Source organism: Staurois parvus, unplaced genomic scaffold (assembly GCF_062004578.1).
Source record: "Staurois parvus isolate SC_StPar_1 unplaced genomic scaffold, SC_StPar_1.0 ptg000942l, whole genome shotgun sequence".
Taxonomy (NCBI): Eukaryota; Metazoa; Chordata; class Amphibia; order Anura; family Ranidae; genus Staurois; species Staurois parvus.
Genome location: NW_028318738.1, coordinates 937338 through 962491, shown reverse-complemented (window position 1 = coordinate 962491; position 25154 = coordinate 937338). Strand labels below are relative to the sequence as shown.

At 48.3% G+C, this 25154-nt stretch overlaps 2 protein-coding genes across 2 annotated transcripts; both read left to right on the top strand.

Annotated features, from left to right (window-relative positions):
• The first annotated feature begins 1074 nt into the window (after positions 1-1074).
• On the top strand, positions 1075-2127 carry LOC149441830 (uncharacterized). The gene is made up of 2 exons (XM_089656863.1): positions 1075-1239; positions 1732-2127. The coding sequence occupies exons 1-2, from the start codon at positions 1075-1077 to the stop codon at positions 2017-2019; spliced, it is 453 nt and encodes a 150-aa protein (XP_089512989.1). The 3' UTR covers positions 2020-2127.
• Positions 2128-8128: 6001 nt separating this feature from the next.
• LOC149441829 (uncharacterized) lies at positions 8129-11974 on the top strand. Its single transcript, XM_089656854.1, has one exon. It carries the CDS (start codon positions 8129-8131, stop codon positions 9695-9697), a length of 1569 nt encoding a protein of 522 aa, XP_089512980.1. The 3' UTR covers positions 9698-11974.
• The last annotated feature ends 13180 nt before the right edge of the window (positions 11975-25154 follow it).

The window sequence follows — 25154 nt, the reverse complement described above, 5'->3', positions numbered from 1 at the left end:
AATACTTGCCCGGCCCCCAGAACTACATATCCCGGGCGTCGGGTGATGTAAAGTGACCATCCCTGCATGATGAGCCGACATTGACCTCACAGCACTGCCTCAGAGCAGACTAGTCATAGGAAGGATCAGATTTATCATTCCTTGTCTGCAGATCTAATACTCATCAAAACCAGTTCAGAGACCAAACAAACCCAACAGAGAAAAGGGGCCCCGGACCTCAAAATTGTAGTAAACACTAAACAGTCCAAACAAAATGTCTTCCCATGGGGGGATTAGTTCTTCAATGTCCATCAACCCTCCTATTCCCCCCTCACATCCACATCCTATTATTGTGTGACCAATACCATCCAAATCATTCTTACTTTCATTTCCCAAAGTTATCCGTCTACAAGGAGACCTGTATAGATCACATGATGGCACCAATGAGGATGGAGGAGGACCGGAGTCACATGACTGAGAAGATACTAAACCTCACCCTGGAGATCATCTACCTGCTGACCGGAGAGGTGAGGAGGATTCTGGGAGGTCACATGACATCACTCTGATCTCTATTAATAACACACAGACCTGACCGGAGAGGTGAGGAGGATTCTGGGAGGTCACATGACGTCACTCTCATCTCTATTAATAACACACAGACCTGACCGGAGAGGTGAGGAGGATTCTGGGAGGTCACATGACATCACTCTTGTCTATTCTGGTCAATAGACCATTTTATTTTTGCACACATTTAGATGATGTCAGGTGGTTGATATTGTTTTATTTGTCTCCTGATCTGTAGGATTATGTTGTAAAGAAGAAGTCTAGTGGGGAGCTAATCTCAGGAGGATGGAGCAGAACCCAGAGCCTCACCATGGTGCCTCCATCTAGTTCTCTGATACCTGAGAGGGAGAAAGAGCAGAAGATTCTGGAACTGACCACCATGATGGTCCATCTGCTGACAGGAGAGGTGAGCGGTGCCGGGAATTCTGGGACATTCTCCAGTAACAGACAAGGGATGTGTCTGGATGGTGACTGTATCATTGTGTGTGTCAGGTTCCTATAAGGTGTCAGGGTGTCACTGTCTATTTCTCCATGGAGGAGTGGGAGTATTTAGAAGGACACAAGGACCTCTACAAGGACGTCATGATGGACAATCAGCAGACTTTGGGTTTTGTGAAGATTGTAAGGAAGGAATTTCCCCGGAATGAGACGATTTTGAAGCTCACCCTGGAGATCCTCAGCCTGCTGACTGGAGAGGTGAGTGTAATGAAGGGGTTAAATCTGACTCGGCTGTACACTGGGAGGGATTCAGAGTCACTTGAAGTCTTCTGATGTTCTGTAATCAATAACGACATCCACACAAGTACTATGAATACATAAAGTGTCCGGACTCTATGAGATTTGGTTATAGCACAAGATGGCGGCATTGGTTCTAGAAGAGAACAATCTCAGCTTTAGTCCAATCAGGGAGACCCATGATTACCAGCATGCCACGCCCACTGACCACTAAATCCATGGGTGACATTTCCTGGTGGGTCAGTGAGCCTTACTAGTAAACCATTAGTGACTCTATTATATGACTTCTAGAAGGAGCTATAAATCTGACCCCATTGTCATCATATCATTGGATGGAGATGTCTGTCCTTTGCTGAGTCGGCACATTGTGGCCAATCCCTGGAGAATAAATCTAGAGCTGACCATAGAAGTGAGGGATTATGGGAGAGTGAGATTTATCTTTGTATCACACAGAACTGTACAGGAGTCATGAAGAAATCTACCAACAATGACACCAGAAGGAGATCTCATCGTATGACCACAAGATCCTCGAGAATCCAGAATCCCATCACCATCCCCCCACCTCCATCCCTGATCCCTACAAGACAGAAGACACAGAAGATTCTAGAAGTCACCAAGAAGATGATGGAGCTGCTGATAGGAGAGGTGAGCGGTGCCGGGAATTCTGGGACATTCTCCAGTAACAGACAAGGGATGTGTCTGGATGGTGACTGTATCATTGTGTGTGTCAGGTTCCTATAAGGTGTCAGGGTGTCACTGTCTATTTCTCCATGGAGGAGTGGGAGTATTTAGAAGGACACAAGGATCTCTACAAGGACGTCATGATGGACAATCAGCCGCCCCTCACATCACCGGGTAAGAGGAGACTTTATTGTAAAGGAGAGAGCAGTACGGAGGATCCACCTAGATCCCCCATCATCTGATAAACACATAGAAACAATGGATTCAGTCAGTGTGTGTGTTTCCTACAGATGGATCCAGTCATGGGAACCCACCAGAGAGATGTCCCCGTCCTCTGTATTCCCGGGATTCCACACAGGAAGGTCACACCATCCCTCACCATCATCAGGTAGATGATGACAATTATTGGTAGTTGTGATTTATACACAGCATGTTTGTTACAATGAATGTTTTATTATATCTTTCAGAGTGGAATCCTCGGGGATGATAATATTGATGTTAAAGAAGAGTATAAAGAGGAGGATGAGGAGTATGGAGTGATGGAGGAGTTTTCAGAAGGACACAAGGATATGATGGAGCCACCTAATACCAGGAACCCACCAGAGAGATGTCCCCGTCCTCTGTATTCCCGGGATTCCACACAGGAAGGTCACACCATCCCTCACTATTACAAGGTTGGTGGGATGGAGAATCTAGAACATGGACTTGTAGAGACTATGGGCTCCAATCACAAAGCGGTATCTTCCCGTATCCCAGTATGTAGTAAGATGCTGCATGCTGTTTTTTAGTAGTGAAGCCTGCGGGTAATTTACCACTGGTGTCCATAGCAACATTTGTAAATAGCTTGTTGTTAAGGAGAGGGCAGCCGCCAGTGTCCTCAGCAACCAGTAAACAAGCGGACGGCCGCCAAGTTCCCCGCTGACAGCTGTGACAGGTCTGGTATGGATTTTGAGGGGAACCCCGATGCCAAAATAATAAAAGTAAAGGCGTGGTTTCCCCTCCAAAATCAATACCAGACCCTTAGTGAGTGCCCACCTTCCTCCTGAACCATACCAGGCCACATATCCTCAACATGAGATGGGTGCTTCAGGGCAGGGACGCTCTATCCTCCCAAAAGCACCTTGTCCCCATGGCGATGAGGACAAGGGTCCTTCCCCACAACCCTGGGCAGTGGTTGTGGGGGCCTTATTGGAATCTAGAAGTCACCTTTAACAAGGAGGCCCCCAGATCCCCGCCCCCCACAATGTGAATGAGTATAGAGTACATAGTACCCCTATTCATTCACCAAAAAAAAGTAGTTTAAGAAAACACTGGAAGTAATTTTTGAAAAAACAAAAATAAAGAACAATATCCCCCTGATGTAGATCCATCGATAATCCAATCACGATACTCACTTGCATTGCCTTCTTGTGATGTCATCAATACAACATGCCCCGGTCAGTGACATCACCAATACAACATCCCCCGGTCATTGATGTCACCAATACAACATGCCCCGGTCAGTGACGTCACCAATACAACATGCCCCGGTCAGTGATGTCACCAATACAACATGCCCCGGTCAGTGACGTCACCAATACAACATGCCCTGGTCAGTGACATCACCGAGTGGCACCGTCCCTTAGTATATTTAGTGGCAGGAGGCAGCAGAGCTGTCAGACAGAGGGGAGTCTTCACTGGGAGCGGAGCTTTTCTTTCTGAGTCAGCGGTGACAGCGAGCATCGTGATTGATGATGGATCTACACCGGGGGGGACATTTTGCTTTAGTTTTGCTTTTTTAATAAAGGACTTGTCATAAACTGCCTGCTGTCTTTTTAACAGAATACTTTTTGGGGGTGAATAACTAGGGGTACCATGTACCCCATACTCATTTACATGGGGTGAGGGATCTGAGGGCTCCCTTGCTAAATTTTGTAAGTTCTCTGCCTGCAAACCCCCACAGCCACTAGCCTGGGTTGTGGGGAAGAGTCCCTGATCTCCATCAACATGGACAAGGTGCTCTGAGGGAGCAAAGCCCCCCCGCCCCAGAGCATCCACTCCATGTTAAGGGCACGTGGCCTGGTATGTTTCAGGATGGTGGGTCACTTGCTCATCCCCCCCTTTCCTGACCTGCTGGACTGCATGCTCAGATCGGGGTCTGGTATGTGTTTCTTTCATTTTGGCAAGGGGTCCACCTCAAAATCCATACCAGACCCCAGGGGGGGACCCTACAACATTTTCTTAATATTTTGTTGCCAGTAATTTTTTTTATTTTTTTATTTATCGGTTGGTTAGGACACGGCAGCCGCTCGCTCCCTAACAACCATGTTGTTTACTGGTTGTTAAGGATGCCAGCGGCCGCCCACTCTTTACCAAGCAGTACACATTTCCTGAATGCCGCATGTCTCCACCACTAATTAATGACCGCATGCATTTCATTCTTTATTTCCTTCTGTGAATGTAACGCCTGTTCATGCGGTATTTACTGAGCGTGTTCAGTGTTTGTGGTCAATACCGCAACACGGGATAGGAAATGGACAGTTTCAGGATGGCATGCGGTATTTAGGGGAAATGTACCCACATATCACATGCGATCTGCTTCTGTGAAGGGAGACAATGTGTGGATTGTGTGTGATGTCACAATCATAAATCTTACATCTTACAGATGATATTTTCTCTCATTTCCTTGATTTAGAGTGGAGATCCAATCGATATAGAATTTGAGGTGAAAGCAGAAGATGAAGAGGCGTATGTGAGGGATGATCAGCAGTCTATGGAGGAGGATGGAATAACGGGGACATTTATAGAGGAGGACACTCCTACAGAGATCAGCACAGGTGGGTCATGAACACTAAATCCATTCCTCCACCCATACTGCTCACTGATTGGTCCAGAGTAGGGCGGGGACTGGGTGATATCAGCCTGTAATCCCCTGGTCACTTTCCTGAGCTGTGTTCCCCGTCCTGTATTCCTGGATTTCTCTCGGATAATCTTCCTTCTCTGTGCTGCAGACACAATTTATGTCTCTAGACTGGATTTATGGAGGTTCTGGGGTTCAGCTGGCAGCAAAATTTCACCATAAGTGTTACTAGACCTAGACACCTGGGGTGTGTGTCTTGGGTGTCCTTCCTCATGTCCAGATCTATTAAGATCTCTGACAGAACAATTCTCCCAGGGTTCCTTGGTCTGTGGTCTGCTGGCTGTGCCGGGTGGAGGGATATGTCTGTAGTGTCTCAGACCCAAGTCACTGAGTGCAGTCTCAGGAGATGGGAGGCAGCGGTGTGGGATCTCTGCAACTTGTCTACAGTAAACATTTAATCTTCCACTGATTACTGAATACCAATATTATGAGTCCTGACCCTTACGCTGTATAATTTATATTGTACATTCCATACTCCTGACCCCTGCACTATATACTCTATGTTGTACATTACATACTCCTGACCCCTGCACTATATACTCTATGTTGTACATTACATACTCCTGACCCCTGCACTATATACTCTATGTTGTACATTCCATACTCCTGACCCCTGCACTATATACTCTATGTTGTATATTACATACTCCTGACCCCTGCACTATATACTCTATGTTGTATATTACATACTCCTGACCCCTGCACTATATACTCTATGTTGTACATTACATACTCCTGACCCCTGCACTATATACTCTATGTTGTACATTACATACTCCTGACCCCTGCACTATATACTCTATGTTATACATTACATACTCCTGACCCCTGCACTATAAACTCTATGTTGTACATTACATACTCCTGACCCCTGCACTATATACTCTGTTGTACATTACATACTCCTGACCCCTGCACTACATACTCTGTGTTGTACATTACAGTTGTGACCAAAATTATTCAACCCCCAATGCTGTAAAGGGGTTTAGGGACTATAGTGTACATTTGGAATTGTATTCAGAATCAAATCCTACAAGGACGTTGTAACTACCCAAATGCAACTAAAATGACATCAATTGTTTATGTAATACAGTAGTAAATGGTTCTTATGTGGTTTCTTCATTGCCACAATTATTCAACCCCTTAAAGACTACCACTCTGAAGAACAGAGGTTCATACAGGTGCTTTCCATCAGGTATTGAAAACACCTGTGGATGTCACCGAGCAGCAATCAAGCATAATAAGCACCAATTAGGCAGCTTTAAAATGACTGTGATACTCAGCTCCTTCTAGACATTTACTGGTGTGGTTACAAACATGGTGAAGGCAAGAGAATGGTCCAGGAAGACAAGAGAAGAGGTGATTTCTCTTCACAGGAAGGGCAATGGCTATAAGAAGATTGCAAAGATGTTAAACATACCAAGAGACACCTTAGGAAGCATCATTCGCAAATTCAAGGCAAAGGGCACTGTTGAAACGCTACCTGGTCGTGGCAGAAAGAAGATGCTGACTTCGACTGCTGTGCGCTACCTGAAGCGTAGAGTGGAGAGAAGTCCCCGTGTGACTGCTGAGGAACTGAGAAAAGATTTGTCAGATGTGGGTACAGAAGTTTCAGCCCAGACAATAAGACGCACACTGCGTAATGAAGGCCTCCGTGCCAGAACTCCCAGGCGTACCCCCTTGCTGTCTCCAAAGAATAAGAAGAGTCGACTGCAGTATGCCAAAAGCCATGTGGACAAACCACAAAAGTTGTGGGATAGTGTTCTGTGGACTGATGAAACAAAATTAGAACTGTTTGGGCCCATGGATCAACGCTATGTTTGGAGGAGGAAGAACAAGGCCTATGATGAAAAGAACACCTTGCCTACTGTGAAGCATGGTGGAGGGTCAATCATGCTTTGGGGCTGTTTTGCTTCTGCAGGTACAGGGAAGCTTCAGCGTGTGCAAGGTACCATGAATTCTCTTCAGTACCAGGAGATATTGGATGGAAACGTGATGCAGTCCGTCACACACCTGAGGCTTGGGAGACGTTGGACCTTTCAACAGGACAATGATCCCAAGCATACCTCCAAGTCCACTAGAGCATGGTTGCAGAGGAAAGGCTGGAACATTTTGGAGTGGCCATCGCAGTCACCAGACTTAAATCCGATTGAGAACCTCTGGTGGGACTTAAAGAAAGCAGTTGCAGTGCGCAAGCCTAAGAATGTGACTGAACTGGAGGCCTTTGCCCATGAAGAATGGGCGAAGATACCCGTAGATCGCTGCAAGACACTTGTGTCAAGCTATGCTTCACGTTTAAAAGCTGTTATAACTGTAAAAGGATGCTGTACTAAGTACTAAGATTGAATGTCACTTGGGGGTTGAATAAAACTGATAATGCTGTGAGCACAGAAAAGACATTTGTGGTTATTTCATTATAACTGTTATGTTATATTTGTCTGACCTACAAGTGCCTCTTTAATGTAAATGTAAGCAAGATGACTGAATGATCAAAAGCAATGTCAAACTGGCCAAAACACTCAATTTCAGTGGGGGTTGAATAATTTTGGTCACAACTGTACATACTCCTGACTTCTGCTCTCCCCCCTCCCCCCACTTCTATATATACACATAATATGGATTCTCTTTTGTTACACCCATGTCCTCCCAGCTGGACATTTTATATCGGATGATGTGATTGGAGCACAGACTTTTACAGCGCTGAGCAAACCCTTTGGCGCTATATAAACTCGTAGTAATAATAATAATAATAATAATAATGTGATAACATCCTCCAACTTTGGCCCCTTAAACAGAAAGTGATAATGAGGGAGGAGTCAATACCCCAATGATGGTGGTCTTCAGGATCAGTCCAGTCTTCATCTTGGTTGTTCTCCCCCCATCCTCACTCTCTGACCTCTGGTGGGGCTCAGCCCCGCTGTTCTTCATGACTAAATCATGGACTAAATAAGGAAGTGCTGTACTTCTTGTGTTGGGAAGATGGCGATGAGTGATAGAGGGGGTGGGGACCCTCGTCCTATAATCCCTCATCACTGTCCCTCCTATAAAAGACAGTTCTGGTTGTTTCCTCACTCTCTGACTAAGGTCCATGAATAAAGAAATGACCTGGTAGGAGATCAGAGGAGCCATTTCCTAGTTCCCTTGAGGGTGGAATTGTAAGCTCCTCAGAGACCAAGCTGCCTGGTGTGGGCGGAGTCCTGGTTTGGGGGAACCAATCAGCTCCTGTCTAGTAATCCTCTTTGTCTTTGTATTTTAGTCCATGGCCGGGAGATGAGGAAAACCTCCGAGGATTGTCTCACTTTGTCTCCAGACTGGAAAGTAGAAGATGAGGACATCACACAGTATAGTCCAGGAGAAAACCCGGCTCCCTCCAATGTCCATCCGGCACCACCCAGTGTAGATGGACCATCGGATTCCTCGTATCCTGAGGAACCTCAGACTGTGTGGGACCGGGCCGGCCTTCCAACAGGGAAGAGCTTCTCCTGTACTGAGTGTGGGAAATGTTTCAGTTATAAATCCCATCTTAATGTGCATAAAAGATCTCACAGGTGGGAGAAGCCATATTCTTGTCCTGAGTGCTGGAAATGTTTTACAAGGAAGTCCGATCTTTCCAGACATCAGAGAACTCACACAGGGGAGAAGCCGTATTCCTGTCCTGAATGTGGGAAATGTTTTACAAGAAAATCCGATCTTTACAAACATCAGATATCTCACACAGGGGAGAAGCCGTATTCCTGTCCTGAGTGTGGGAAATGTTTTTCACTGAAGTCCCAACTTTACAGACATCAGAGATCTCACATGGGGGAGAAGCCATATTCCTGTTCTGAGTGTGGGAAATGTTTTTTAATGAAGTCCGAACTTTACAGACATCAGAGATCTCACACGGGGGAGAAGGCATATTCCTGTCCCGAGTGCGGGAAATGTTTTTCACAGAAGTCCAATCTTTACAAACACCAGATATCTCACACAGGGGAGAAGCCGTATTCCTGTCCTGAGTGTGGGAAATGTTTTTCACTGAAGTCCCAACTTTACAGACATCAGAGATCTCACATGGGGGAGAAGCCATATTCCTGTTCTGAGTGTGGGAAATGTTTTTTAATGAAGTCCGAACTTTACAGACATCAGAGATCTCACACGGGGGAGAAGGCATATTCCTGTCCCGAGTGCGGGAAATGTTTTTCACAGAAGTCCAATCTTTACAAACACCAGATATCTCACACGGGGGAGAAGCCATATTTCTGTCCTGAGTGCAGGAAATGTTTTTCACAGAAGTCCCATCTTTACACACATCAGAGATCTCACACAGGGGAGAAGGCATATTCCTGTTCTGAGTGCGGGAAGTGTTTTTCACAGAAGTCCCATCTTTACACACATCAGAGATCTCACACGGGGGAGAAGCCAGTTTCCTGTTCTGAGTGTGGAAAATGTTTTTCAGAGCTGTACCGTCTTCATAAACATCAGAGATCTCACACTGGGGAGAAGCCGTATTCTTGTCCTGATTGCGGAAAATGTTTTTCACAGAAGTTCAGTCTTCATCAACATCAGAGATCTCACACGGGGGAGAAGCCATATTCCTGTCCTGAGTGCAGGAAATGTTTTACAAGGAAGTCCGATCTTTCCAAACATCAGAGATCTCACACGGGGGAGAAGGCATATTCCTGTCCTGAGTGCGGGAAATGTTTTTCGCAGAAGTCCCATCTTTACAGACATCAGAGATCTCACACGGGGGAGAAGCCGTATTCCTGTCCTGTGTGCGGGAAATGTTTTTCACAGAAGTCCCATCTTTCCACACATCAGAGATCTCACATGGGGAAGAATCCACCTTCCTGTCCTGAGTGAGGGAAATGTTCCTCACTGAAGTCCTGTCTTCCTGCACATCAGGGGTACCACACAACCGTGGAGGTGTATTAATGCCTTGAGTGCGGGAAATGTCTTCTAGATGAATGTTGCTGGACATCCCAGCTCTCATGTGGGGAAGAAGCACACCCTGATACACCTCAGATATACTCCATGGCTGATCTTCATCATGGAAGAAACAGTTGATAAGGAGATGAGAGGCCCCCAAAGACATGGATGAAGTGCAGTAAATGTCGGGGTGCAGAGTGGTCAGTAGATCCTGGAAATGAAGGACACAACTTCAGCCCTTCTTGGGTGTCGGAGTTGCGTTTCCTGATAATGATATAGCGGGTGACAGAGCTAGAAGCCGGGAGAGCCCAGATCTCGTTATCGGGGAACTTTACACAGACAACAAGAACTTCTGAAGTTGATGTCTTTCATTTCAAGGCTCTACAGAACAGTGGTGACCCCGAAGCGTCTCTCTGTCTTCAGTCCATCCTTCTCCCATCCCCCAACAGGAGGGAAGGAGAACTCCGCCCCAAACTAGGGGGGAACTTTCCTCTCATTATTTCCCTTGGCTTCTGTGTGGGTTTGGGTGGTTGGAGGAGTGCGGCACGAGAGGGAACACAGCTTGTTGTTCTATGTCTACATATGGGGTCTGGGTAGAGGGGATCCACCAGAAAATATGAGGGGCGGTGTCATACAAATACCGGAGATCACCCCCCCCCCAACATATTATTAGTGCACTATGTGAGGGGCGGTGTCATACAAATACCGGAGATCACACCCCCCAACATATTATTAGTGTACTATGTGAGGGGCGGTGTCATACAAATACCGGAGATCACACCCCCAACATATTATTAGTGTACTATGTGTGGGGCGGTGTCATACAAATACCGGAGATCACACCCCCCAACATATTATTAGCGTACTATGTGAGGGGCGGTGTCATACAAATACCGGAGATCACACCCCCCAACATATTATTAGTGTACTATGTGAGGGGCGGTGTCATACAAATACCGGAGATCACACCCCCCCAACATATTATTAGTGTGCTATGTGAGGGGCGGTGTCATACAAATACTGGAGATCACACCCCCCAACATATTATTAGTGTGCTATGTGAGGGGCGGTGTCATACAAATACCGGAGATCACCCCCCCAACATATTATTAGTGTGCTATGTGAGGGGCGGTGTCATACAAATACCGGAGATCACCCCCCCAACATATTATTAGTGTGCTATGTGAGGGGCGGTGTCATACAAATACCGGAGATCACACCCCCCAACATATTATTAGTGTGCTATGTGAGGGGCGGTGTCATACAAATACCGGAGATCACACCCCCCAACATATTATTAGTGTACTATGTGAGGGGCGGTGTCATACAAATACCGGAGATCACACCCCCCCAACATATTATTAGTGTCCTATGTGAGGGGCGGTGTCATACAAATACCGGAGATCACACCCCCAACATATTATTAGTGTGCCATGTGAGGGGCGGTGTCATACAAATACCCGAGATCACTCCCCCAACATATTATTAGTGTGCTATGTGAGGGGCGGTGTCATACAAATACCGGAGATCACACCCCCAACATATTATTAGTGTACTATGTGAGGGGCGGTGTCATACAAATACCAGAGATCACACCCCCAACATATTATTAGTGTACTATGTGAGGGGCGGTGTCATACAAATACCGGAGATCACCCCCCCAACATATTATTAGTGTGCTATGTGAGGGGGGGTGTCATACAAATACCAGAGATCACACCCCCCAACATATTATTAGCGTGCTATGTGAGGGGCGGTGTCATACAAATACCGGAGATCACACCCCCAACATATTATTAGCGTACTATGTGAGGGGCGGTGTCATACAAATACCGGAGATCACACCCCCCAACATATTATTAGTGTGCTATGTGAGGGGCGGTGTCATACAAATACCAGAGATCACTCTCATACATTTATGGGTTGATGAACATAAATTAAATAAAACCATATCATTAATCCAATCATTGATTTAAAACCCCAAATTCCTCGTTTGGCCTTTAGATGGCGCTAAGTATCATAGCAATTAGCGCCATCTTGTGACAGAATGCAACATTTATCATTTGAAATCAATTGGAAATATTCATCCCGCTCAGCAAATATTATTATTATTATTATACAGTATTTATAAAGCGCCAATAGTTCGCTCAGCGCTGTACATTACAAAAGGGAGACAGAACATGTGACAGAACAATACCAATACAATGCAAAACATGAGGGGATCAAGGGCCCTGCTCTTTCGAGCTTACAATCTAGGAGGGAGGGGGTGGTGGCACAGGAGGAGATAGCTGTGGGGGATGGAGTGGTAGGAAGAGTGGAGGAGGTCGGCAAGTTAGCAGGGGGTGGGGTAGGCTTCCCTGAAGAGATGGGTTTTCAGGGTGCACCTAAAGGAGAGGAGAGTAGGTGATAATCTGATGGGTTGGGGCAAGGAGTTCCAGAGGATGGGTGACACCCTGGAGAAGTCCTGGAGGCGGGCATGGGAGGAGGAGACCAGGGAACTAGAGAGAAGGAGGTCTTGTGAGGAGCGGAGTGTTTGTGTTGGGTGGTACTTGGATATTAGGTCAGTGATGTAGTTCGGGGCAGTATGGTGGACGGCTTTGTACGTCAGTGTTAGGATTTTGAATTTGATCCGTTGCGCAATCGGAAGCCAGTGGAGGGATTGGCAGAGGGGGGTGGCGGAGACAGTGCGGTTGGAAAGGTGAATGAGTCTGGCAGCCGTATTCAGGATGGACTGAAGCGGGGATAGCCAGCGGCGAGGCAGGCCAGTGAGGAGGGAGTTGCAGTAGTCGAGTCGTGATATGATGAGGGAGTGGATGAGCTGTTTAGTGGTTTCTGGGGTTAGGAACGTGCGGATTTTGGCGATGTTGCGGAGGTGGAGTCTGCACGAGTTTGTTAAAGATTGGACTTGGGGCTGGAAGGATAGGTTGGAGTCCAGAATGACACCAAGTACTCTGGCCTGCAGGGCGGGTTTGATGGTAGCGTTGTTGGACATGATGGAGAAATCAATGGGGGGTGGGGTCGGGCTGGGGGGAAGACAAGAAACTCGGTTTTGGAGAGGTTCAGTTTAAGGAAGTGGAGCGACATCCAATCTGATATGTCGCTCAGTAGGTGTGTGATTCGGGCTGAGACCAAGGGGGTGAGGTGGGGGGTCGAGAGATAGATTTGTGTGTCGTCGGCATAGAGGTGGTAGTTGAAGCCGTGAGAGTGTATGAGTTGGCCAAGGGAGGAGGTATAGATGGAGAAGAGAAGGGGCCCGAGGACAGAGCCTTGAGGGACCCCAACAGAGAGGGGGAGTGAGGGGGAGGTGGTAGCATTATAGGTAACGCTGAAGGAGCGTTGTGACAGGTAGGATGAGAGCCAGGAGAGAGCAGAATCTCTGAGGCCGAGGGAGTGTAGTTTTTTGAGGAGAAGGGGGTGGTCGACTGTGTCGAAGGCCGCAGAGAGGTCAAGGAGTAGGAGCACTGAATAGTGGCCATTAGCTTTGGCGGTTAGCAGGTCATTGGAGAGTTTGAGTAAGGCAGTTTCAGTGGAGTGTAGGGGACGGAAGCCGGACTGTAGGGGATCGAGGAGGTTGTTGTCGTTGAGGTGAGAGCATAGGCGGGTGTAGACTAGGCGCTCGAGGAGTTTAGATGTAAATGGGAGCAGGGAGATGGGTCTGAGGTTGTTCGGGTCATTGGGGTCCAGGGAGGGCTTTTTAAGTATGGGGGTGATGTGTGCATGTTTCAGAGGGGAGGGGAAAGTGCCTGAGGAGAGGGAGAGATTGAAGATGTGGGTGAGGGAGCGTAGGATGGAGGAGGAGGAAGGTCGTAGGAGTTGTGAGGGGATAGGGTCGAGGGGGCAGGTGGTGAGGCGGGCATCAGAGAGGATCTTGGAGACTTCCTCGATGGTAGTAAGGTCAAAGGTGTGGAGTGTTGGGGGAGCTTCAGTATGAGGAATGTAGGGTGAGGTGGAAGTGGAGGTCAGAGCAGTGGTGGGGCCGTGGGAGAGGGGTGATGAGGGGGTAGCTGAGTGAGGGTGAAGGGGGTTGGAGAGAGTTTGAGCAGCGACGAAGTCCCTGCGGGTTATGTCGAGGGGGAGGGGGGATAAGGGGGTAGCTGTGTGAGAGGGGACGGGTTGAGAGGGTGTGTGAGTTGCGGCAATGTCCTTGCGAATTGTGTCAATTTTGTTTTTGAAGTGATTGGCAATCTCAAGGGCAGTGAGCGAGGTGCTGGGTGGAGGTGGGGGTGGAGAGAGTAGAGAGTTGAAGGCAGAGAAGAGTCGGCGAGGATTGGAGGAGAGGGCCTTGATGAGGGTCAGGAAGTAGGCTTGTTTGGCTGCGTGGAGGGAGGAGGTGTAGGTGCGGAAGGCAGATTTGTAGCGGGTGAAGGCTTGTTGGGATTTGGTTTTGCGCCATAGTCGCTCCAGGGCACGACTGTGTCGTTTGAGGGTTTTGGTGTGATCAGTCTGCCAGGGCTGGAGCGGTCGGGGTCTGATGTTGCGTGTGGTTAAAGGCGCTAGTGAGTCAAGGGCTGTTGAGAGCGCATTGTTGTAGGCGGTCAAAGCCAAGTCGGGGCAGGACAGGGGGAGGATGCGGTCGTGGAGTTGATCAGCTGCAGAGTGGAGGGAAGCAGGGTTAAGGTTGCGGAGGTTACGGCTGGTAGTAGTGTGACCTTTGGAGGGGTAGGCGTTGGAGGACGAGGAGATAGAGAAGGTGATCAGGTTGTGGTCAGAGAGAGGGAAGGGGGTGTTAGTGAGGTTGTGGGGAGCACAGCGGTTGGAGAAGACAAGATCAAGGATATTACCGTCGGAGTGGGTGGTGGATTGTATGCACTGTGCAAGTGCAAAGGAGGAGGTTAGGTGGAGGAGACGGGCTGTGTCCGGGTTGTCGAGGTTGACAGGGATGTTGAAATCCCCAAGAATGATGGTGGGTAGCTCAGAGGAGAGGAAGAAGGGTAGCCAGGAGGAGAAGTCATCCAGGAAGCGGGGTATGGATCCAGGAGGCCGGTATATCACAGCAATCTTCAGGGGGGTTGGGGAGAATAGTCGGAGGCAGTGGGCCTCGAAGGAGGAGAAGGATAGGGAGGGGGGGTTTGGGAGGACTCGGAAGGTGCTCTGCGGTGACAGGAGCAGACCAACCCCACCACCTTTACGACCGTTAGGCCTGGGTGAGTGGGTCCAGGTGAGACCTCCATAGGAGAGTGCAGCAGGGGAGGTAGAATCAGTGGGCTGGATCCAGGTTTCCGTGATCGCTAGGAGGTTGAGGGAGCGGGAAACAAAGAGGTCGTGGATGGCGGTAAGCTTGTTGCACACCGAACGGGCATTCAGGAGTGCACATGAAAACGGGGGGGAGATTTTAGGGAGCAGGGGGACAGATACTAAGTTGTGGGGGTTGCAGTAGGACGTGGAGGCGGGAGGGTGTTGAGCGGGTGAGGGAGGTGGAGGGCCAGGATTCGGGGAGATGTCCCCCGCGGCTAGGAGGAGGAGAAGGGTGAGAAAGGTGGCATGGGAGCGGGATGTGCAGGAGCATGAGAAACTACTAGTGGAGTTGTTGGGTTCAGTGGGAGAGCGGAGTAATAGGAGGAGGTGGTGGGTGCCATAGAGGGGTGAGGGAAGCAGTGAGGACACGATATACAAATGTTTGGGAGGGGCAGAGGGATATAGTGAATGGATTTTGGGAACAGAGGAGAGGAAAATGAGAAGGAGGAGTGGAAGAGACATTTTGGGGAGGTGAAGAGAGCAGTAGTAGGGAGATGATAGCAGTGAGGGGGAGATGTACAGGTTGTGGGGTGGAGCAGAGGGGTAAAGAAATGTGATTTGGGAACAGAGGATATTAATATGAAGATGAGAAGAGGGGTGTATTATATAAAGGTACACGGAGTGGGACTCAGGCATGTAAGAGGTTTCCTAGGGTGTTTGCTTGCAGTTTTCCAGCATGCAGTAGAGCTTCTTGCTGTTGTTGTGTCTTCCTGCTGCTTGGGTTCTCCTGCTTGAGTTCAACTGCTGCGTTTAACTGCTTCTTCTACGCACTCGTTCAAGCCGCACTCAATCTGAAGCAGCACCCCCATCAGACTGTGCCCCCCATCAGAGATCTCCCCCATGAGCTGATCTAAATTTATAGGGAGATGCTCAAATGAGCATTCAACTCCACCCCAATTAGAAGCTGATAAAGATCACATGAGGAGTGGGGGATGATTCTCTCAGGAAACAGACACCAGTCGTAAAACGGGTGCAGCTGAAGGTGAGAGCTGGTCAATATATACAAAAATATAAATACACCAATTGTTCTGAGTATAGCAGGAGTCAATGCGTTTTGGAGTTAAGAGTGGAGGTAGGAGAAAGGTGCATTTACCTGTGAAAGTAGAGAAGGCATAATTAGATTGCTGCGTTTAACTGCTTCTTCTACGCACTCGTTCAAGCCGCACTCCTAACATTCACCATTCCCCATTCACACAGGAGGAATGGACATGCACTTTCACCAGGTGAATGGTTCTACACATTCTATGAATAGACCCCCAAATGTCAGGAGACGTTTCTATAAAGACGGGAAGTATGGAGCAGAGAAATGAAGAGACCTCCCAGCAATGTTATTACCAGGCTGCAGCTAGGGGGAGCTCTAATGTCACCCCAGCAGAGGGATCCCATCTAGCCCACATTAACCCTCTCACTGCCAGAGCTGTTTCTGCATGATTTTGCACACATGGGAAAATGCAGATTTTGGTCCTGAAGATGAGATAAACCCCCAAACATCTATTCTGTGACATCAGAGGCCCTGGAGAATAAAATGGTGGTGATTGTTAAGGTGTTCCCCGTACACAGATTCCCCTTCATATCCGCCTTTATTTCCTCCTTTCCCCCATTTTCTATGTTGGGATCTTTTCTACAATACTTTGTTATAATAATGGAACACGTTGTGTATTGTATTGTACACCAATAATAATGACTCCGCCCCCACATTCCAGACAAGGGATCTTCCTGACCAATCAGATTTCTTCCTTTGTTATTTCCTGATTCTATGATTACAATCTTGTTAAAAATATAATTACAATAAAAAGTGTATTGAATGAAAAAACAAAATTGTGTTGTGAGTGACAAACGTCTTCATCATAAATTGTTCATAGATGACACTTTGAGAGCCTTCCCAGGTCATCAGCATAGAGTGCAGTGGTCAGGAGTATGTCCTATACAGCCCTGTGTATAGAGTGCAGTGGTCAGGAGTATGTCATATACAGCCCTGTGTATAGAGTGCAGTGGTCAGGAATGTGTCATATACAGCCCTGTGTATAGAGTGCAGTGGTCAGGAACATGTCATATACAGCCCTGTGTATAGAGTGCAGTGGTCAGGAGTATGTCCTATACAGCCCTGTGTATAGAGTGCAGTGGTCAGGAGTATGTCATATACAGCCCTGTGTATAGAGTGCAGTGGTCAGGAACATGTCATATACAGCCCTGTGTATAGAGTGCAGTGGTCAGGAGTATGTCCTATACAGCCCTGTGTATAGAGTGCAGTGGTCAGGAATATGTCATATACAGCCCTGTGTATAGAGTGCAGTGGTCAGGAAGATGTCATATACAGACCTGTGTATAGAGTGCAGTGGTCAGGAATATGTCATATACAGCCCTGTGTATAGAGTGCAGTGGTCAGGAAGATGTCATATACAGACCTGTGTATAGAGTGCAGTGGTCAGGAGTGTGTCCTATACAGCCCTGTGTATAGAGTGCAGTGGTCAGGAGTATGTCATATACAGCCCTGTGTATAGAGTGCAGTGGTCAGGAGTATGTCCTATACAGCCCTGTGTATAGAGTGCAGTGGTCAGGAGTATGTCCTATACAGCCCTGTGTACAGAGTGCAGTGGTCAGGAGTATGTCATATACAGCCCTGTGTATAGAGTGCAGTGGTCAGGAACATGTCATATACAGCCCGTTGTATAGAGTGCAGTGGTCAGGAGTATGTCCTATACAGCCCTGTGTATAGAGTGCAGTGGTCAGGAGTATGTCCTATACAGCCCTGTGTACAGAGTGCAGTGGTCAGGAGTATGTCATATACAGCCCTGTGTATAGAGTGCAGTGGTCAGGAGTATGTCATATACAGCCCTGTGTATAGAGTGCAGTGGTCAGGAGTATATAATATACAGCCCTGTGTATAGAGTGCAGTGGTCAGGAGTATGTCATATACAGTCCTGTGTATAGAGTGCAGTGGTCAGGAATATGTCATATACAGCCCTGTGTATAGAGTGTAGTGGTCAGAAACATGTCATATACAGCCCTGTGTATAGAGTGCAGTGGTCAGGAGTATGTCATATACAGCCCTGTGTATAGAGTGCAGTGGTCAGGAGTATGTCATATACAGTCCTGTGTATAGAGTGCAGTGGTCAGGAATATGTCATATACAGTCCTGTGTATAGAGTGCAGTGGTCAGGAATATGTCATATACAGCCCTGTGTACAGAGTGCAGTGGTCAGGAGTATGTCATATACAGCCCTGTGTATAGAGTGCAGTGGTCAGGAGTATGTCATATACAGTCCTGTGTATAGAGTGCAGTGGTCAGGAATATGTCATATACAGTCCTGTGTATAGAGTGCAGTGGTCAGGAGTATATCATATACAGCCCTGTGTATAGAGTGCAGTGGTCAGGAGTATATCATATACAGCCCTGTGTATAGAGTGCAGTGGTCAGGAGTATGTCATATACAGCCCTGTGTATAGAGTGCAGTGGTCAGGAGTATGTCATATACAGATTTGTGTACAGAGTGCAGTGGTCAGGAGTATGTCAGATACAGCCCTGTGTATAGAGTGCAGTGGTCAGGAGTATGTCCTATAGAGCCCTGTGTATAGAGTGCAGTGGTCAGGAGTGTGTCAGATACAGCCCTGTGTATAGAGTGCAGTGGTCAGGAGTATGTCATATACAGCCCTGTGTATAGAGTGCAGTGGTCAGGAGTATATCATATACAGCCCTGTGTATAGAGTGCAGTGGTCAGGAGTATGTCTTATACAGCCCTTTGTATAGAGTGCAGTGGTCAGGAGTGTGTCAGATACAGCCCTGTGTATAGAGTGCAGTGGTCAGGGTTATATCTTAGGCCTGCGTACAGAGTACAGTGGTCAGGGTTATATCTTAGGCCTGATTACAGAGTGCAGTGGTCAGGAACATGTCCTATACATGCCCTGTGTATAGAGTGCAGTGTTCAGAAGTATATCATAAGCAGCTCTGTGTACAGAGTGCAGTGGTCAGGAGTATATCTTAGGCCTCTGTGTCGAGTGCAATGGTCAGGAGTATATCATATACAGCCCTGAGTACAGAGTGCAGTGGTCAGGAGTATATCTTAGGCCTGTGTACAGAGTGCAGTAGTCAGGATTATATTTTAGGCCTGTGTACAGAGCTCAGTGGTCAGGAGTATGTCATATACTGCCCAGCATGCATAGTACAATGGTCAGGATGTTGTGGTATACAGCCCGGTATACAGAGTACACTGGTGAAGAATATAAACCCTTGTAAGGAATGCAGGTATCCAGCGACAGCAGGGAGGACCAGATCGGAGGGCTATGCCTAAGAAATGTGGAATAAGATGGAGTAGGAGGAGTGTGATTACAGGGGGTGTAAAGTCAGGAGGTTTGTTACCTCCATGCATTCTATATATGAAGGTAAATACCCTTCTCTGTACAGCAGCCCCCCCAATACTCACCTGAGCCCCATCCTGATCCAGCAATAGTGCACAAGATCCTTGGCAGTCTGGGGACTCTCCCTCCTCTTTGGCTGAGACAAGAGCAGGGGCCATTGGCTCCTGCTGCTGTCAATCACAGCCAATGAGGAGGGAGAGGGGACTCTGTGGAGACACAGAGCAGCGACTCGCTCCCGAGCCTGCTTGGATGCCCCCATAACAAGCTGCTTGTTGTGGGGGCACTCAACAGGAGAAGGGACCAGGAGCGCATGTGGGGGACCCGAGAAGAGGAGGATCCAGGCTGCTCTGTGCAAACCCATCACACACAGCAGTAAGTATGACATGTTTGTTTTAAAAGAAAAAAAATGTTGCCTTTACAATCGCTTTAAGTCTTGTTTACTAATGGACACGACACCCTCCGACACCCACAGACCATAAACAAAGCAAAAGTGACTAATAAATGTGACAGCAAATAACCAACCCAACAACCTGACTATAATACACTGTGTACAAATGGGGGGAAGCTGACATACACCGGGCAGGACTGGGACTGGGAATCAGGGGAGCAGAGATGGGGGAACAGGATGCAGAAAACCAGAATCAGGGGAAAGTATACAAGATACAGGACGCAGGATCCAGCAGGGAAGCGGCTCACAGGCAGAACACTGAGGAACTGATGAAAACTACGGGGGGATTATATACCTTTCCAGCAGCCAGCATCAGGTGGAGCCTCATTACTGACACCTTCTGTCTGCTGGGAGACACAGCAATGTCTCCTCTCCACTTCCTTCCAACTAACCTCTCACCCAGAGCTTCCTGTCTGTACCTGACATCACTTCCTGTTTGTGCCTGACATCACTTCCTGTCTGTATCTGACATCACTTCCCATCTGTACCTGACATCGCTTTCTGTCTCGGTAGAAGGGCACTCACCACCTGGTGGAGCTCAGAGGAACTGCAGCTCCAAGAAATGTCTCATAGTTTGAACCTTCTTGTTGTTTCCAAATGTTCTCCAATGATCATGTCCATGTCTGGCAGGTTCCAGGACTCTTCAGAGTGGCAGTGAGGTGATGACTCCGGAACACTCTCTGGGTTCCATCACCAGACACTGCAATTATACCCGACTGCTGGGAGCCATCATCTTCTTTCCTGCAGTGAAAGTATAATTGTGACATCAGCAGAGAGGCAGAGGGAGGGTGGGATCAGGTAAGTACCACCACTGACCACCAATGCTGGGCTGGGGGTACACTTTATTCTCACTGACACCAACAATGGGGCTTATTTTATCTCACTGACACCACCAATGGGGCTTATTTTATCTCACTGACACCAACAATGGGGCTTATTTATCTCACTGACACCAACAATGGAGCTTATTTATCTCACTGACACCAACAATGGGGCTTATTTATCTCACTGACACCAACAATGGGGCTTATTTTATCTCACTGACACCAACAATGTTTTTATCTCACTGACACCAGGGATGGGGCTTATTTTATCTCACTGACACCAGGGATGGGGCTTATTTTATCTCACTGACACCAACAATGTTTTTATCTCACTGACACCAGGGATGGGGCTTATTTTATCTCACTGACACCAGGAATGGGGCTTATTTTATCTCACTGACACCAGGGATGGGGCTTATTTTATCTCTCTGATACCAGGGATGGGGCTTATTTTATCTCTCTGACACCAATGTTTTTTTTATCTCAATGACACCAACAATAAGGCTTATTTTATCTCACTGACACCAACAATGGGGATTATTTTATCTCACTGACACCAACAATAAGGCTTATTTTATCTCACTGACACCAACAATAAGGCTTATTTTATCTCACCGACACCAACAATGGGGCTTATTTTATCTCATTGACACCAACAATGGGGCTTATTTTATCTCATTGACACCAACAATGGGGCTTATTTTATCTCACTGATACCAATGATGGATGTCAAGGAAATCATGCCCACGGTGACTGGCTAACTGGAGTGAGATCCTTGATTGGTGGAGAAGGAATGAGGGTGGAGCTTTCTCTGAATTCTCTAGAGTTCTCATCTGTTGACAATTGATGGACTGATCTGAATTCTGTGTGAAATATATCTGGTTGTTAATGATTGGCTGGAAATCAGGTGGTCACACCCCTAACCGATGACTCCTCATCTGTCGGCAGGTTTCCCCACTGACAGCTGAATGTCCACAAAAGAATTGTCAGCAATTACAAATTGTGGAAAACCCCTCAGAATGTCTCTGAGAAGAAATGATATTTTATCTTCTCTCCAACTCAGACTATATTTGTCTTAGACGTAAGAGGCCCAAAATCCCGAGTCCCTGTCAGGTCTGAGCTCCAGCCGGATACAATCACCTTCTCCACTCACAGAGTTTGCTTTTGTAAATGAAGTGAGTACAGAATTGAGGAAAGCGAGGACACCCGGCAACAATGGGATTCTGTCCTATCTCCTGCACCCGGAGCAAATGAACAACATGTACCAGCCTTCCCAGCCCCATCAATGTACACTGTGGAGGCATCTTGTATGTAGACTCTGGATTCAACAAACCAGCAGCCTGGCCATCCAGGAACGTACCATTGTTTAGCTCTGGGGGGGAAACAAACATCTCTGATGGAAAGGAGCTCTGGGGAGTCAACAGACCAATCTCTCATCTATACATATGTTTCCATCTCTCCACATCACTCCATTCTTTTTCTGGACAAAACCATTATAAATATCAGCGACAGATTTACAAATCTAGGATTTTACAATGAGAACACAATGTCACAAGGGATCTATAAAAGATTTTATCCGGACACAAGATCCCATTGTAAGAAAGGAATTCTGAATATGAACAGCGACTGCTATGTGGGATCCCATTATATTCAGTGCGGGGAAATGTATCTGTAATGGAAGCGTAGGCAGGACAGAACACACGGAGAAGATGGGGAACACACAAAACTTTATTGAAACAACAAATTGACAGACACTCAATAGGGAAATGGCAGGGAGGGTGATGTGTGCGCAAACTAGGGACAATTCCAGGCACAGGGGGGGTCTTCAGGCAATCTCCCCCCTTAGGCTTGGGGCCTCAGCCGGGCTCCCTCCGTGACTGGACAGCGGATTGGAGACTCGGGCAACAGGTGGCAATCTACCCCTAGGCAGGGGCTTCGGGCAACAGACAGCAACCTACCACTGGGCAGGGGCCTCGGGCAACAGACAGCAACCTACCACTGGGCAGGGGCCTCGGACAACAGGCGGCAATCTACCCCTGGGCAGGGGCTCGGGCAACAGACGGCAACCTACCACTGGGCAGGGGCCTCGGGCAACAGAAGGCAATCTACCCCTCAACAGGGGCTCGGGCAACAGACAGCAACCTACCACTGGGCAGGGGCTCGGGCAACAGACGGCAACCTACCACTGGGCAGGGGCCTCGGGCAACAGAAGGCAATCCACCCCTCAACAGGGGCTCGGGCAACAGACAGCAACCTACCACTGGGCAGGGGCCTCGGGCAACAGACAGCAACCTACCACTGGGCAGGGGCCTCGGGCAACAGACAGCAACCTACCACTGGGCAGGGGCCTCGGGCAACAGACAGCAACCTACCACTGGGCAGCGGCCTCGGGCAACAGACAGCAACCTGCCACTGGGCAGGGGCCTCGGGCAACAGACAGCAACCTACCACTGGGCAGGGGCCTCGGGCAACAGACAGCAACCTTCCACTGGGCAGGGGCCTCGGGGACTCAACGGGACTCTAGTTGTGGAGGCTGGCCACAGCACAGCTCCCACCCAGCTTTCTAGGGTCACTGGGCTCACAGGGACTCAACAGGTAGCGATGGCTCAAGCACTCAGGGGCACCACAGGTAGCTATACTCTGGGCATGCCATCAGGACACGGGTGGTCAGTGCACACACAGCGGGGCGGTTCGGAACACGGGTGGTCGGTGCACACATCGGGGACAGTTCAGGACACGGGTGGTCAGTGCACACAGCAGGAACAGTTCAGGACACGGGTGGTCAGTGCACACAGCAGGAACAGTTCAGGACACGGGTGGTCAGTGCACGCAACAGGAACAGTTCAGGACACAGGTGGTCAGTGCACACAGCGGGGACAATTCAGGACACGGGTGGTAAGTGCGCACAACAGGAACAGTTCAGGACACGGGTGGTCAGTGCACACAGCGGGGACAATTCAGGACACGGGTGGTCAGTGCGCACAACAGGAACAGTTCAGGACACAGGTGGTCAGTGCGCACAACAGGAACAGTTCAGGACACGGGTGGTCAGTGCGCACAACAGGAACAGTTCAGGGCACTCACGGTAAGCAGCTTGCAGACCCTCAGCGGCAGGTGGCTCCAGACAGGGATGACCAGCGGTCAGCGTTCCAGGGACAACCAGCGATCAGCAGACAGTAGCAGCTCCCAGGGCACTCAGCAGCAGACAGCCTCCAGGGACACGCAGCCACGGACAGTGTGCAGGCTCCCTCAGCAGCAGCTCCCAGGGCACTCAGCAGCAGACAGGGTGCAAGGGTGCTCAGTAGACAGGCTTACAGACTGGCAGGGTCTCAGCTGTGGGGTCTGACCTTTGAGGAGAAGGCTCATGCAGAGCTGTGGAGACTCCCAACCCCGAGGTATTGCAGAGGGCTGCAGTCCTGACCTTTTGGGGGTCTGCAGAGCGCGCAGGGGGGATGGCTGGGGAGACTCGGTCCCCCTCACCCGAGCCTCCCAACATCTTTCTGGGAGTAGGATGATTCTACTCACATGGACAGGAACAAAAGGGAAGGCTGCTTCCTGTGTGGGTCTCTTGAAGATCATGTGGGACGCGGCTAGGTTACCTCGGCAACGGCTGGCCCAGCCCTGTCCATGGAAGCCCCACAGACCTTCTAATGTATAAGGGGGAAGGGAGGGGTGGAGGAATATGGCGGGGGATGGGAGAGGCACTGGCAGTCCGTGACAGTATCTTTTATATTTTACTGAAACCTTAGATAATAAATTACATTTATGTCCCAGAAATTAACTTTACTGTATTTTTAACTGAAATTGTACCTTTCATAAATCATTGCACTAATATTGTGTAAAATAATAAAACTCATAAAACATTAGAACTACTAACAATTTATCCTCTAGTGTGTCTGCTGTTGTGAAGAAATATATATAATATTTGGGGGTTTTAAGTAATTTTAAGGTATAAATGGTCTTTAAAACATGTAAACAAAAAATTAAAAATGTCTCCAGAAATCCATGGACCCCTTCATTCCACACAGTCTCCAGGAACCGGGAAACCACAGAGAAACCAAGTGTCCCCCGACTTCCTCTCCAGGCTGGGATGTCCCCCTGGTTGGGTGCCCCCTACAGTAGAAGAAGCAGACTGCACCTGCCTACATCTTCTTTATGCTTTGTCTGATCAGGATGGCGGTCATTTTTCCCTGAACACGGAGCACCCTAAACACGAGGTAAACGTGGTGCAGCATTGAGCCCCGTCCAGCTGTAGTGTAGACTTTGACAGGCTGCAGGCAGCGGGGCTGGACGCTGTACCTGTGCCTACCAGGTGTATTATAATGCCAGCATTGCACCCACAGGGGCCAGACCCCCCATGTACAAGGGGCCTAAGAGATACCATCAGCTGGTGTCCCATTCCACCAGACCCCTATAATTGGAAGAGGACATTTTTTGGGGGGGGGTGTTGTAGAAGAACCCAGACCACGGTATTGTGTGATGAAATTAAAATTCAACTTTATTAATCATATATATGTGACACTTTAAC